We start from the raw sequence: 13,908 nt of genomic DNA, 5'->3' as shown, positions 1-13,908 counted from the left end.
GCAGGATTGCAGCTTGAGTTTGATAGGCAAAGGGTCAAGAAATGTCTCATTATTTTGAACAAATTCAAATCTTTAGGGCCTGATGAAACGCACCCTGGAGTAATTGGAGGCATTCAAGATGCAACTGGATACCTGTATGTTAGGAATGGTTTCATTTGCAGTCCTGCCCTGAGCAAGGGGTTGGACTAGGTAGCTTTAGTGGCCCCTTCCAACTCTACTATTCTATATTCTAAAATAAAACTGTGTGCAAAAACTGTGTGTCAGTATAAGAAGACATGATGTGCAATTTGCTGGGAATGGCAAAAAAGGGATGCTGCTGAAGCCCTTTTTTTCCTGCTTTACAGGAGGTTTCTTCTCAGCTGAAGAACATTTCACCTTTTACCTGGTGCATGTGTGTGCACATGTGTGCATGCATGCGCACGTATGTGTGCGCACACACAAAAGACCTTAATGAACTTAAGAGTATGCATTTAAGGAAAATATCACATCCTTCTACTTCAAGTATGAGAGACTGAAATGTATTATACAATTTATTTATCAAATATGTATAGAATTCAGGTTACAGCAACAAACTTTTCCATAGATTTCTATTACAAGATTGTATATGTGCACATCTTTGCGCTTTACTAGCACTCAAGTATAGAACCCATTTTGTTACGTGGTGATCTGGGATGTCACTTGCATTTCCTGTTTCTGTATTAATCAGTATCTCTCTCACTGATTTTCTAGTGCCCTCTGCTCCAAGGTTCATGATTTAAAAGGATTTTGGCACAAAGGTATTGTTGTTCACCTGACTCCCAGCTGATTTTCTTGAGGAAGAACTTTAGGCACACTGTACAAAACGCAACTGAATACCTGTGGAAAGAGTGCTGGGTTTTCTATGCTTTTGTTTTGCTGCTATGGGATGCCCACTGATGGGACAAAAAATAGCGATCACTTGCATAAGAGCCTGAACCAGGTTATTTGGCTATCTATTTTTTTTCCAGGGGCAGGTAAGACTCCTTCATATCTTCAGATGACCTTCTTCATAGAAGCAGAAGCAGGGGAAGGGGGGACTGTCTTAAAACATGCATTGACTGAAAATACCTGCAAAATTAATTTTCACATGAACATGGTCTGCAGAAAGATTCTGGTTTACCAGGTCAGCTTCTTCTACAGTTAACAAGTTTAGATATTTAGCAAAGACATGCAGATACAAGGAAGCCATTTAGAAATCCACATTCATTCTAGGCTGCTACGCTTTTTATAGAAAAATGCAGGAAGGATTTATAGACTACAAACAACAGACATACATCAGTTCCATACTAGCTGCAATGTTGTGCTTCTTTTCCTCTTGGGATTGCTTGCTAGCATAGGCAAACATTGCCAATTACCTGATCTTTCCCTCATACTGTAAGAATAGAGCAGAATATGTTGGGTTCCAAGCTTAATGGAGAGCAAATTAAGCAAAATCCTCTTTTATCTATTTTATCAAGCAACGTGAAAGGCAGGTTGCATTTAGGAAATGCACCTGAAAAGTTTTTAATAATGTCAGAATGTTTTATTTTAAAGTAGAATTAACCCATATATAGCAATCTATAATAAATTCATTTTTACCATTTACAGGATTTTGCTTAGTTCCAACAACTGAGCTAAACAATAAAAAATCCATAGAGAAAAGCTAATAGATTTGGAGAGAAAAGTCATGTTTTGAGCAACACACAGTTCCATACAAAGTCATCATGTGTCTTAAACTTAATCTGCTCAGAGTGTCTAGATATATCCTAGATATAAGAGGGCCATTCTATATATGGCACTCATATATAGAATGGCCCTCTTTCCCACATATGCCATGCTTAAGAGTTACACCATGCTGCCATTATCTGTGGTTAATTTTCAAACCATGCTGACCTTTTCCCCTGTACGTGCTGTTTTGCACGATAGTTACGTACATTAGCTTACTGGAAACACAAATCAGTTTGATCGTACAGCTCACTGCATGTCTGTCTGATTTGCAACTATTCTCTCCACCCTCGGGTGAGGCAATTTTTAGATCTGCATCTGAAGTTTCTACTTCAGTCATCACATGGAAGGAGAGAGGTACAAGTCACTTGTGCTTACTCTCACCTTCCTGCTTCTATTTCATCAAATAGCTATCAAGAGATTCAGTGTCTGTCTTCTCATTCTGCCAGAGCAGAAGTGGTTCATTCAGAAACATTACAGTTTAGAATTTCTCTTATGAGAAATGGTTTCTTTTCAAGCAATGCCAATCCTTGTGTCTACTGCAGCTTGAAAACTGGGCCATCTTAGGATGCCACACTAGCATTGGGAGTTGTGCATGTCACTTAATGCAGTAGATTTCTTGGACGTGCCTCAGTGAAAACTTTGCAATGGAAACTTACCAAGAACCAGAAGGAAATTGACTGATAATGCATTTTGTTTTATAAAACAGATTTTCCCAAAAGGTATGGCTCCAATCCAGTCACTTCAGCTGAGGTTGTATTTTAAATTTATGGAATTGCTCAAAGACATTCATGTTCAGAGCATGATGTAGAATACAGATGTAGAACAGAATACCAAACGTACTATCCTTTGCCTGCCAAATATATGCTCCCTATTTAATTTAAATAAATACATACTTTTAAAAAACACATAGATTTTACTCCTTTCTTAATATTTGCCTGAGTATTTTGCCTGAAAATATATTTTTTGTTTGTGCAACAGGAGGTGTCACTGCAATTCTACACTCCTGAATCTGAATATATATCACAAGTATTTTTTTCACAAAGCTTGTAACACTATTTTTCAGAGAGCTAGTATATATTCCATCAGTATTTGTATTTTTAATTTATAAATTAAGCTGAGCTCTCCATCAGAAACACATTGCACCTCTTGTTTCGGACCAGTATTTAACAAACATTTTGCTCTTCTGCTTAGAATCTAAGTGGTAGGATCTCAAATAATACCTGATAAAACAAAATTAAGTGATAGAACTTAAATATTTCACTGTCCCAGAGACGTCATATCAAAGATTGAAAATATAATGTACCTACTTGTGCAGCCCCCTATTGTTCATCACAGAAGGTTAGAGATTTGAACTTTCAAGACTGAACTTTGGTTTGCTCTTTCCTTTGCACTCTTTAAATTCATTACCTCTTTTCCAACACTTCATGCAAAGCCTCCCACTTCCCACCTTTAACCAGGTATCTGCCTCCTTTCACGCACCCCTTCCAGACATTCTTTTCACCATTATCTGCATCCCCAGTAAATGCATTTTGTGCTTTTCCTCCAGCCAAAGGTCATTCGTGCTGAACCGCTCAGTCTTCCTTCAGGACGCCCATTTTTGAGGAGGAGGTGCTCACTGGGCCTCCCAGTGCTCCAATCAAGACTGGCAGGCTGTTGTTTCTCCTCAGTCCACCCATCAGATTGCTGCCTGGACTTACATACACAGCCGAGTCCTGCCTTTGCAGGCTCCCCTTTGCCCCCACTTCTTTACTGTCCCCTGCTTCGGCATGCTTGACAGCTCTGGCGATACCCAGCTTCTTTAACCTTTCCACCAGGTTCATTTTCAGCTGCCTTACATCATTGATATTAGAGGATTTCTGTGCATACATCTCCTGCAGTAATGTTTCAGCTGGTCGAGAGGCCAAAAAACTTTCAGAAATACTTGCTCGTGAGTCAAAAGGCAAGGGGGAAGGACAGGGGGAATGCAAAGGAGAATTTGGTGGTGTTGAAGGAACAGCAAAAATCTTGCGAGGCTGAAACACTGGTGCTTTCTCCAAAACTGGACTGTTGTAGACCTTTGCTGAGATGCCCTGTTCTTGCAGAAGCTTAGCTAAGCTTCCTGTACTACTTAAAGTGGTAGTTGAGTTTCTTCTGGTAGTGAGGAATTCTCCAGTACTAAGCCTATGGGACACACAGCTTGTAACTACATGGCTTGTACTGCTAAAACTTCCAGAGCATACAGGGGCATATGAAGCACTGAAAAATAGAATGAGAGAGAGAGAATTGTTAATAATGTTCCTTATAAAATAAAAAAGAATAAAGCTTACAAGAATCAAGGGTCAAGGTTCTATGTTTTATATTTATGTTATACTCCTTCCAGCGCCAGGTAAAGTCCTTTTTATTCAACCATCATTTTAATAATCAAGGGTTTTAGATGTTTTAAGGTTTTTTTTTTCCTTCCTCACAGTCGCATTTTCTATTCCTTTCCTCCCTTCTCTTTTTCTTAGTTTATAATGTCCTGTTTTATATTGTTTTAATAATTGTGGTTTTATTACTGTATTCTATAGACATTATTGTAATTTTATATTGTGTAAGCCATCCTGAGTGCTTGTTGGAAGGACAGGATATAAATGTTTGTAATAAATGATAAATAAATAAATATATCAACAGCAAAACTTTGCGTTTTCTTTAAATGACAATATTCCATGTACTATATTCCGTTTTTCCTTCTCTGATCCCATCCCTTTACATATTTACATATGGCAAATGTAATCATAATTCACTAAGCACACATACACACTGCACTGACTAATCAGGTGCAAACTTCTAGCTAACTTGAATATAACGAATGAGTTAAATATACATTGGATTACACATAAAATTCCAAGAATACCTTCTTACCTGGGGGTAACCTGTGTGATATCAGATGGATGGAGGATCCTACAAGTAGTAAAAGTAAATGTAGAATTTGTTGATGAAAGACATTTTCCCGGATTAGAAGCTGCAATATAAATAAAAACACATCTTATGAAAAGGAAAATGGTGAACGAACTAGCAGGAGAAATATTTCAAAATCCTGTATCAGCAAGTGTAAGAACTGATTCTTCCAAAACAAATACATTTCAGTGGAAGAAAATATTTTATACATTATTTTAAAGTTATCTGCATAGTGGATCATGGTTCTTGCACATCAAATTATGGTGAGTTATGTATTCTGAACACCAAATTCTGTAACTTTAGACTAGGCTATCCTGACTGTTTACAGCTAGGGGGTGCATTAGATATACTTTTCCTGATTGCTTAATCATGGTGAGGTGATGGCCAGTGGACTCTATATAAACTCTTCCCCATGCAAATTCTACTGCTGGCATCAACCATGTTTAAAGATTATGCCAACATCTATCTTAACCATGACTAATGCTCGCCAATGTAGCCTTAACCAGGGTTATGAAGCCAGCTTGGAAACCTGCTCAGAGTTGGCCATGATTAAGTGTATCATTAACATGGCTAAATCACCACTAAGTCTAAAGAGAGGATGGTGAAAGGGACATAAATAGCCTAATTCCTACAAGCAGCAATACATGTACAGCAGTTGAGGCCATCACTATGGTCAACCTCATTGCACTAGCTACTAAGGCTGTACAACTCATCTGTGCAAGGCATTTCAACATAGGACTGATTATTTTTTCAGTAACATTTTTTCAAAATGAACAGAAAACTTATTTTCTTATCTATTTGAGAATATGTTTCATTACTGAAGAACTATGAAATTAAACCTGGATTTCACCCTAATTTCACTAAGGTTATGTGCTTTACAGAACTACGGAAAATGGCAGCTGCAGTTTCCAATATTCCTTGAGAATGTCTATCTTCTTGTGAAGGAATACAACAGGCTCTCACGACAGAAAAAAAAGTCTGCTAATATCTTTGGTATAGAGAAAGTACCAACTTTTCTCTGGTAAAGTACCAAAGTACCAGCAAAAATCTAAGAGCTATCACAGCATAGAAATTTAGTGAAAATCATATGATTATACACTTTTACCTGTGAGGGAAACTGTTGCTAATTTTGTGGGTGGCAGGAAGATCCCCATCTCTGACTTTGGCACTGTGGGTTTCTGTTCCTCCAGAGGGGAGTGCTGCACTTGGAAAGTTATGCCGTCATCACTTTCTTTCTCATCTTCTTCAAAATCAGAAAGGTGATAGACATCATCTTCAGACAGCGGTGTGAACCCTTTTGTGACAACACCAGGGCGTGGGTCTAGAATTGTGCCTAGGTTAGGCTGAGCCAACTGCTGCCAGTGGAACAGGGTCTGAGAACCTTGTGAAAAAGGAACATGCACAAATTTCAGATTGAATGGGATTTAGGCACCCCAAAAATTACCCACTGGAGACTGGAAGCTACCACGCAGGGTGGAAATGAAAAATGAAAAGATGTTAGAAGTGATAGGATATTATCGAAAAAAATTCACTCTGCACTTGAAAGCTGAGAAGTCACTCATCTTCCAAGCAGAAACCAAAGTTGCACAATAGGACTAACATTTGGTGAGTATTTATACAGCAATATTAGTGTGCAAAAAGTACATTCATTCCCACAAAAGCTTTGCATTTCTGTTTTGGTGAGCCCGAGGGCACGTCCAGACTGTAGTTTCCCATGTGGATTGTTCTGCATTGAACAGGAAGCAGGGATAGAAGGGAGAGTACTGCTAAAGGTTCGGCAGCAACAGGTAAGCCCTGGAAAAGACTGAAGTACCAAAAGATGCAGGGCTTGTACACAGTAGTAAATGACTACCATTTGGAAGAACAGCAGTCAGCAGTGGAAGATGTCTCAGTTCTGGTGGGGCAAGTTGGTGACAACCAGGCTTAATCAGCAAGCCTTCCTGATGGTGGGTGGGTGGAGGGAGAGGGGGGAGGGAGAGGGGGCATCTGGAAGCAGCCTAGAAGAGAGTAACCTGTCAGAGCCCCTCTTCCTGACTGAAGGGGTGATCAGAGATCTGAACCTTGCATCCAGTTCTCTGTCTTAGAATCCAGCCAGCTGTCAATCACACTGATCTCACAGCAAAGGGTTGTGATCATAGGAGACACAGAGCAGCCAACACATAGAAACAGAGAAACAGAGCGAGTCAGAAGGGGCCTCCTGGGCCATTTAGTCTGACCCCTAGCTCCAGCTGGCTCCACTCATGACATGCCCACCATGTGCATGTCCAGCCTGTCTTTGAACACCCTCACCGATGGGGCCTCAACCACCTCCCGTGGAAGCCCATTCCATACCCTCGGGGTCCTGACTGTCAGGAAGTGCTTCCTGGCATCCAAATGGAACCTTGGTTTCCTGAGCTTTGCTCCGTTGGAGCGCGTCCTGCCTTCCTCTGCAGGGGAGAGCAGGCCTCTACCCATCTCCGTGTGACATCCCCTCACATACCTGTATGTCGCCAACATATCCCCCGAGTCTCCTCTTCTCCACGCTGAAGAGACTCAGTTCCCTCAGTCTCGTCTCATACGGCATCCCCTGCAAACTGGCCACCAACCTTGTGGCCCTACGCTGCACTGACTCTAACCTGGCTATATCTTTCCTGTAATGAGGGGCCCAAAACTAAGCCCAATACTCCAGTTGCGGGCGCACCAGAGTCGTATAGAGTGGTAGTAATACCTCTCTTGATCTAGAAGCCACGCTTCTGGCTATGCAACCAAGGGTGGCGTTCGGCCTCTTGACCACCGCATCACACTGCTGACTCATGTTTAGCCTGCAGTCAATCAGCACCCCGAGGTCCCTTTCACAAGTGCTGCTCTCCAGCCACTTGTCTCCTAGCCTGTACTTATGACCCTTGTCCTCTAACACCTTACCTTCAAGAGGTTTGACGATTTGCAGTTTCTCCGGAAGGAGAGAGCGCAAGCTGCTGGTGGATCCAGAGAAATCTGTAAGGTCTGAATTGCCTCCCAGTGGAAGGCAGCTCTCCCCTGGGGTGCTACAACCACTGAGTTCCTCTTTCTGGTCAGCCAGTAAATGCATCCTGCGCTTGCACTCATCTTCAAAGAACTGCTTTTCACTCAGGTAGTTCTGACGACGGAGGTTAAGCCTGTGCAAAGCAGCAGCTAAATCATCTCCCCTGGGGACACCAGGATGGCCCAGGTTTTCTGCTTCCCTCCTAGAAATAAAAGAATGAAATGTGGTATTATGACATTAAAAGGCGACCTCCCTCAAACAAGAGAATGGACACCATACAGTCAGACGGTCTGTCTGTCTGACTTCTGTAACTGATGGGCAACATTAAAAATGTGTAATGTTAAAACTTTCAATTGTGCAGAACAAGTGATATGCTGCTCCAGTGGTACACAAGCCTCCAGCAGCATTGGTGCCAATTCTTCATGGCAACGTAATTTCACAGAGAGAGAACACATCTTGCCAGGTAGTAGTTTGTGTTCTGAGCAGATGACATGCCCAACCATATGACAGACGCAACCAAAAAACTCTGCGCAAGAAAAGTAAACTAGCTCCATTCTTTGTTGCTCACTAATATTCTAACATAACATTTCTGTACTGGTCCATTGATACCCATGTATATCCCACGGCTGATGCAGCACTACGATATAGAAAGGAAAAGGTTCTGTTCATAGTACCTCATAGGAGGATGCTGATTAGATCACAAGATAAAATAAATATGCCAAAGAGGAAGCAGGAAAGAAAAGAGATGTTTGCCTTTAAGTGTGCTTTGAGACAACAGGAACTCTTCTTCTCCCAGCATCAGCATTCCTAGAAGTACACGGTTCAGCACTGACAATGAAAGTTCCTCACCTGGAAATGTTCTCTGAGCTGGTCTTCTGAGAGTGATATGCCTTTCCCTCCCCATGGTGCAAGTCAGAATGAAAAGGCTTTGCTGTCATGACAACACTGGAACGATTTGACCCTGGAATGGGTAGTGGAGTAGGACATGAAGCACAACGGCCACGCATTACATTCGCTACTTTTACAGTATCAAATATGCGCTTTTGCTGAGTCCTAAAAGAAAAAGAAAACAGACACTGGATATAAAAATGTACAGCATTTCTGTTCTCAGAGTGATACGTATCAGTCCATGTGTTTAGATAAGTTTACCTTTCACACCAGTTGTTCTGTAAAATGTCACTTAAGCAGTAAAAAAAAATCCTCACTGACTGTACCCAGAAGCTCATGCTCTCTCCTCTCTCTGGCCTTATGCGGGTCTGTGCCCCCATCTCTCAACTTCCTTCTCTCTTTTTCTTTTCCCATACATCATTTTTATTTTATTTATTTATTAAAACATTTCTATGCAGCCCCTTGCCGAAGCCTCGGGGCGGCTCACAGCACAAAATAAAATACAATAAAATACAAAAATAACAATATAAAATTAACAATACAAAATAAATAACAATATAAAATGTTCCTCTGGGAACATGGTCAATAACATGGTCCTCTGGGAACTCACATTCCTCAGCTAATGCCCTTCATGCTGTCCCACCCCAAAGGTCTTTGCAGCCTTCTGTTTCTCTAACATAACATTCACCCACTCATACTACACTGCCACCACTTTTTTCTGTTTCTGCACCTGTGACTTTGTATTTCCATTTTTCAGCTCCTCCTTATTAAAATGAGTATTTATTTATTACTGTTATCTTGTCCTTCATAAAATGCCCAATGCAACGCACAACAATTTAATGGCATACTAAAAATAAAACACAAACTAACATTGTAGGGGAAAAAAACCTGGCCAGAGCAGTTAAAATAAATATATAAATCCTTAGACTATTCAAAGCAGGCCCAAAGGCTTTCCTGAGAAGTCTTGTTTTTATCATATTCTGAAAGCCCAGCAGTGACAGGGAGGTGTGTAACTGGTTGGAAAAAAATGCAATTTCCATCACATGGCCCTTAATCCTGGAGAGTAGCAGTGCAAACACAGCAAAGCATCACCAAGCTTACTTCTGATGGACTATCATCAGGCCTTATGCCTAGGGGCTGCTCTCAAACAGCAAGGTTAACCTGAAAAGCTTGGTCCAGCAGGGAGCAGCCTGTGCTACATCTCTTCCTACCTGGACCGGGACTTCTCAGTTCAGTCTAAGAACTGGAGAAGATATGCTGCAGTGGCCCTCCCACTGCTAGAATATCCTAAGAAACAGGTCTTACATAACCATAAAGTGGTAGGAAGGCACCACAAACTTTAGCTTTCAAATTTCTTCAGAGAGCAGTGATCCAGCAGGTCTTATATTGCGCAAACCTGCACAGAAATCTGCACTGAAATCTGAGAGTTTAGATACTGCTTTTATTTATTGTGATTGAGTTTTAAACAAACTCAGCATTCAGGGCATTCATCTTGTCAGGACTGCTGTTTAATACAACTATTTTTTGCAGAAGAATGTTGTTTTCCAAACTCCACAATAATATTTATATTTAAGTAAAAATAAAAATAGCATCTCAATCCACTACACAGGTATCTGGATCCATCTACTGTCTTAATCCTACAACTACCATGACCTGTCAAAATGGACTTAGCGTAGCAAACCAAGAGCTGCACTTACTTTTGTCTTGAAATGGATTCCTCATCCATGCTCAGCTCTTTCCGCATTGTTCCCTCAATCTCTGCTGCCAACGATTCCTTACAGTATTAAAGAATATATTAGGTTTCAACATACTACAGTAAAATTGCAACTGCGCCTTTTTTGTTCAGCCCAACATCACTGGGGAAATGCACAATGAAATCCTAGCCAGAAGCATAAGATGATTCCTAAGTATTGCACAAACATCTCCTTCCAGGAAGTTCCTCACCCCAAAGCTACTCCACATAGTGGTGTACAATTTTCCCCAAACCTCTAGGTGTTCAGGAAGATACAAAATGTATCCCACTTTTTCTGGGGAAAAGTAGTTTTGACAGCTAGCTTAAAAATGGGGGTGGGGTTTAACAGGGTCATGGGTGCTTTTTGATTTGGATATCTGACTGCATATATCCCAGTCAAAAAACTCCACTGCCCAGTAAGAGTCCATTGCCTCTCCAAGGCCTGCAAGAGATACCATTGTTTTCAACTCTCTGTCAACTCTTGGCCATTCTAGACTCACTCCCTCCCTTTTTAACTAAAGGAAATGTTTCAATTAGCCATTTAGAAAGGAAGATATTGAGGTACAGAAATAACTTTCTCTAGAGCAATTACTCTGGAGTAAGCCAAGAAGAGCTACAGAAAGGTAATTTTCTAGGATAGATTCTCTACCCCCAATCAGGACAAAACAAATATCCCCTTATTACACTGTGTCCTCATTTAAATCCTTCTCTGTCATCCTAGAAAGACAGCACTATACAAATGGCTTGCATCAGTGACAACCCTCAAAATTATTCAGGGGCTGTTGACAGGATCAGGGAAGCCAACTAAAAAAACTAATACAAAACAAAAAACCATTGGACAATGTCCAGTGGTGGTATTCTGCAAACTCAAACAGTTCTAATAGGATTCCACTAACTCTTTCCATTGTGCAAACACCAATGAAACTGTGCTTGTGCAAACTATTGTGCAAACACCAATGAAACTGTGCTTGTGCAAACTTTAGTTGAATTCTCCTCCTGCACATAATTCAGAATGTTGTTTATGACAGCACAACGTCATTTGTATTAGTGGAATGACACAAGTGAATGCTGCTAAGTGTGCTAACAAGTTTCTACGATCTTTCAGCATTTATAACTATTTATCCAGAAGCACCTTCTTGAATGTACAACTCGGAGGGAGAGAGGGGAAGAAGAAGAAGGCAATGAAATAGCAGGAACCAACCTAGGAAATCCTTTTGCCAAAGTTAATTGTTTAGGTAAAGCTGATGAATTAACTGTTGAATTTCTGTTGCACAGAGTACAACAGACCTTCCTAACAGTAATGAAGGCTTTCTAATAATGCATTTGCTATTTAGTCTTTAGGAAGAAGATATTTTACACAATACTTCTCTCTCTCTCTCACACACACACATACACAATACAATACATACATACATACATACAAGGTGAAAATTATACTAGTGTTCAGGCCTTTGTGTCTGTCAAACGAGATGTATGACCCACAATAAGAAAAAAAGAAGAGAGCAGGAGACATAGGGAACAGCTATATTTAAAAGACAGAATCAGAAGTAGCAGGGTGGAGATTGAGATACTTTAGCTAACTGCCAGCTGCTTTTTCCAAGTTATAAGGGACAAGGTCAGTCACTTCAAGTCTGCCCTTGAAGTTTCATGTTACTTATAACCAGTGGGCAGTTGAAAGGGGTTCTGCTTGAACTCATGGGGTCTGCTAGATGGTCAGAAAACTGATGGTAAGTTACCACGGGAAATGTTCCACATGACTGGGGCTGGCAGAGACGAGCAGCATGGCTGGCTTTGCTGCGCAATCCCTTGGCTTCTTCTTGCGACTCGTGCAGCATCCCCAGGCACTCAGCATTCCGCTCTTGTAAGTCATGCAGCTGTAAGAATGCAAAAGGCCAGTCACTTACTTGGCAAAGAAAACAAGCCATACTGAAAAGACCCAACTACATATAATCCAAGGTGATACTGTTGCAGTCTGCTTCAGTATCTGCAAAGACAGGCAACATGAAACAGACACCTCTGAACAAAAAGCAAGTGCCAATCAGTGCTTTGGAGTTCTGGGTCTCAAGTTCATGAGTCTTTCTTTGTCAAAGTGCATGTATATTATTTTTCTAACAGAAAGATGACAGCATGCTGTCTTCTGGAATTTCCCTCCACTCCATCACTACAGCAATAACCTCATCCACTGAAAAAGAATTTTCCACTGTTCATTGTTTCATAGAATTATTTAGTAACATAATAAATAAATAGAAACCAGTCAAACTGGACGTTCAAAGTTGTATGTTTACAAAACTTAGGAAAAAGCTATTTAATATTCAGTCCTTCGGACAGGATAGAATGACTATGCTCATAATTTTTGACACCTTTATTCCCCCTAAAAACATAAGCACTGTAAGGGAAGTGCCATGTTATCTCAAAAATATTTACAATATTTTAAAAATAGGGCGAGATCCAACATTGTCTGTAGGCAAAACATACATATCACATACAAATTAATACATACTTTTTATAGTTTTGCTAACTAATCATTGGTCAAATAAAAAGAAGCTCATCAAATCACAATCAATTACCAGAACCTAACCCTAACCCTATTCCCAAAAAAAAAAATCTGATTCAAAACTTTCCAGAAAGCTCAGAACACTAGGTGCTATTCACAGAAGAAAACCCATACCTCTGCTGTCAGCTGTCGCTGGGCATCTTTGGAAGCTTGCAGGTGCAGTTTCAACTCTTCCTTTTCAATTACATGCTGAGGGTACATAGAAAATGTTTACCTAATCCACTCTGAATATCACTGGAAATAATAATAAGCACTTAATGCCCAACTTTCAATCCCTCCTTTCTGTCTGGGAACATGCACACAAACCTCTTTGATTTTATGCTGAAGATCAACAATCTGAGACAAGAGGGTTGAGATCTCTTCCTGATAGTGAAGCAGCTCTTCATTCTTCCTTGCCAGTTCCTCACTCATTCTTACATTCTGAGCATTTGTTTCCCCTAAGAATACATGGTTAAAAACATGTTAAGACAGTAGCTTCCCAGTGCTTGTACTAGCCCTCTCCTGCATAAAGTTACTTTTAGGAATGCACAGAAAATCATTTTAAGGGAAAAAAGTCAATGAAACAGCAAAAACCAATCATGATGAAAAAGCAAATAAGAAGGTGGCAGCTAATGCTTCTTACAATACTGGCCTTAACCAACAAGGATTCATCATTAACCAGGGTTTTAAATTCAGTATCAGCCCCTGCTTTCAAAACCCTGCTCAACCGTAAGTCCAAGTTTGAGTAAGGTTACACAGATGCAAATCTAACCACAGTTAAAGCCTGGCAAGGAAAGAGTAGGTGAACTGTGCTAGAGAAAGAAGGGATAATCATTGCAGATTTCTATTGGGTTTTAAAGCTTAAGCCTTCAAAAGGTCCCCATGTTAGCAAGTCCATCTGCTTATATAGTGCAGAACCCACTGGGGCACTTATACCCTGATTCTCTGCTGGCCTTCCAATTGCACCTCTTGTGCAGTAACAGTTAAGCATTTCTGGGGCAGCTCGAAACAAATGGAAGCATTAGGTTCGAGAAGGAAGCACGCTGGTAGAGCTTGTATAAGGGAAATGCTCATTTCTGAAAGGAGGTAAATCAGCAGAGCTCACCTAATGGT

At 40.6% G+C, this 13,908-nt stretch overlaps 1 protein-coding gene across 3 annotated transcripts in view; it reads right to left on the bottom strand.

The window, feature by feature from the left end:
• Positions 1-517: 517 nt before the first annotated feature.
• TRAK2 (trafficking kinesin protein 2) overlaps positions 518-13,908 on the bottom strand; it is a 42,662-nt gene continuing 29,271 nt past the window's right edge. For all 3 annotated transcript variants that reach the window (XM_044431867.1, XM_044431868.1, XM_044431869.1), the window contains 9 exons: positions 13,123-13,253; positions 12,931-13,005; positions 11,999-12,136; positions 10,228-10,304; positions 8,492-8,695; positions 7,543-7,844; positions 5,747-6,022; positions 4,606-4,705; positions 518-3,960 (listed from right to left, as the gene is read on the bottom strand). In XM_044431867.1, the coding sequence (XP_044287802.1) occupies positions 3,297-3,960; positions 4,606-4,705; positions 5,747-6,022; positions 7,543-7,844; positions 8,492-8,695; positions 10,228-10,304; positions 11,999-12,136; positions 12,931-13,005; positions 13,123-13,253 (1,967 nt within the window). In that variant the 3' untranslated portion in view covers positions 518-3,296. The remainder of the gene's footprint in view (positions 3,961-4,605; positions 4,706-5,746; positions 6,023-7,542; positions 7,845-8,491; positions 8,696-10,227; positions 10,305-11,998; positions 12,137-12,930; positions 13,006-13,122; positions 13,254-13,908) is intronic.

The sequence above is a fragment of the Varanus komodoensis genome, unplaced genomic scaffold (genome assembly GCF_004798865.1).
Source record: "Varanus komodoensis strain SLA01 unplaced genomic scaffold, ASM479886v1 scaffold23, whole genome shotgun sequence".
Classification (NCBI taxonomy): domain Eukaryota; kingdom Metazoa; phylum Chordata; class Lepidosauria; order Squamata; family Varanidae; genus Varanus; species Varanus komodoensis.
The sequence above is the reverse complement of the archived record's forward strand: the minus strand, read 5'-3'. Positions and strand labels throughout refer to the sequence as shown.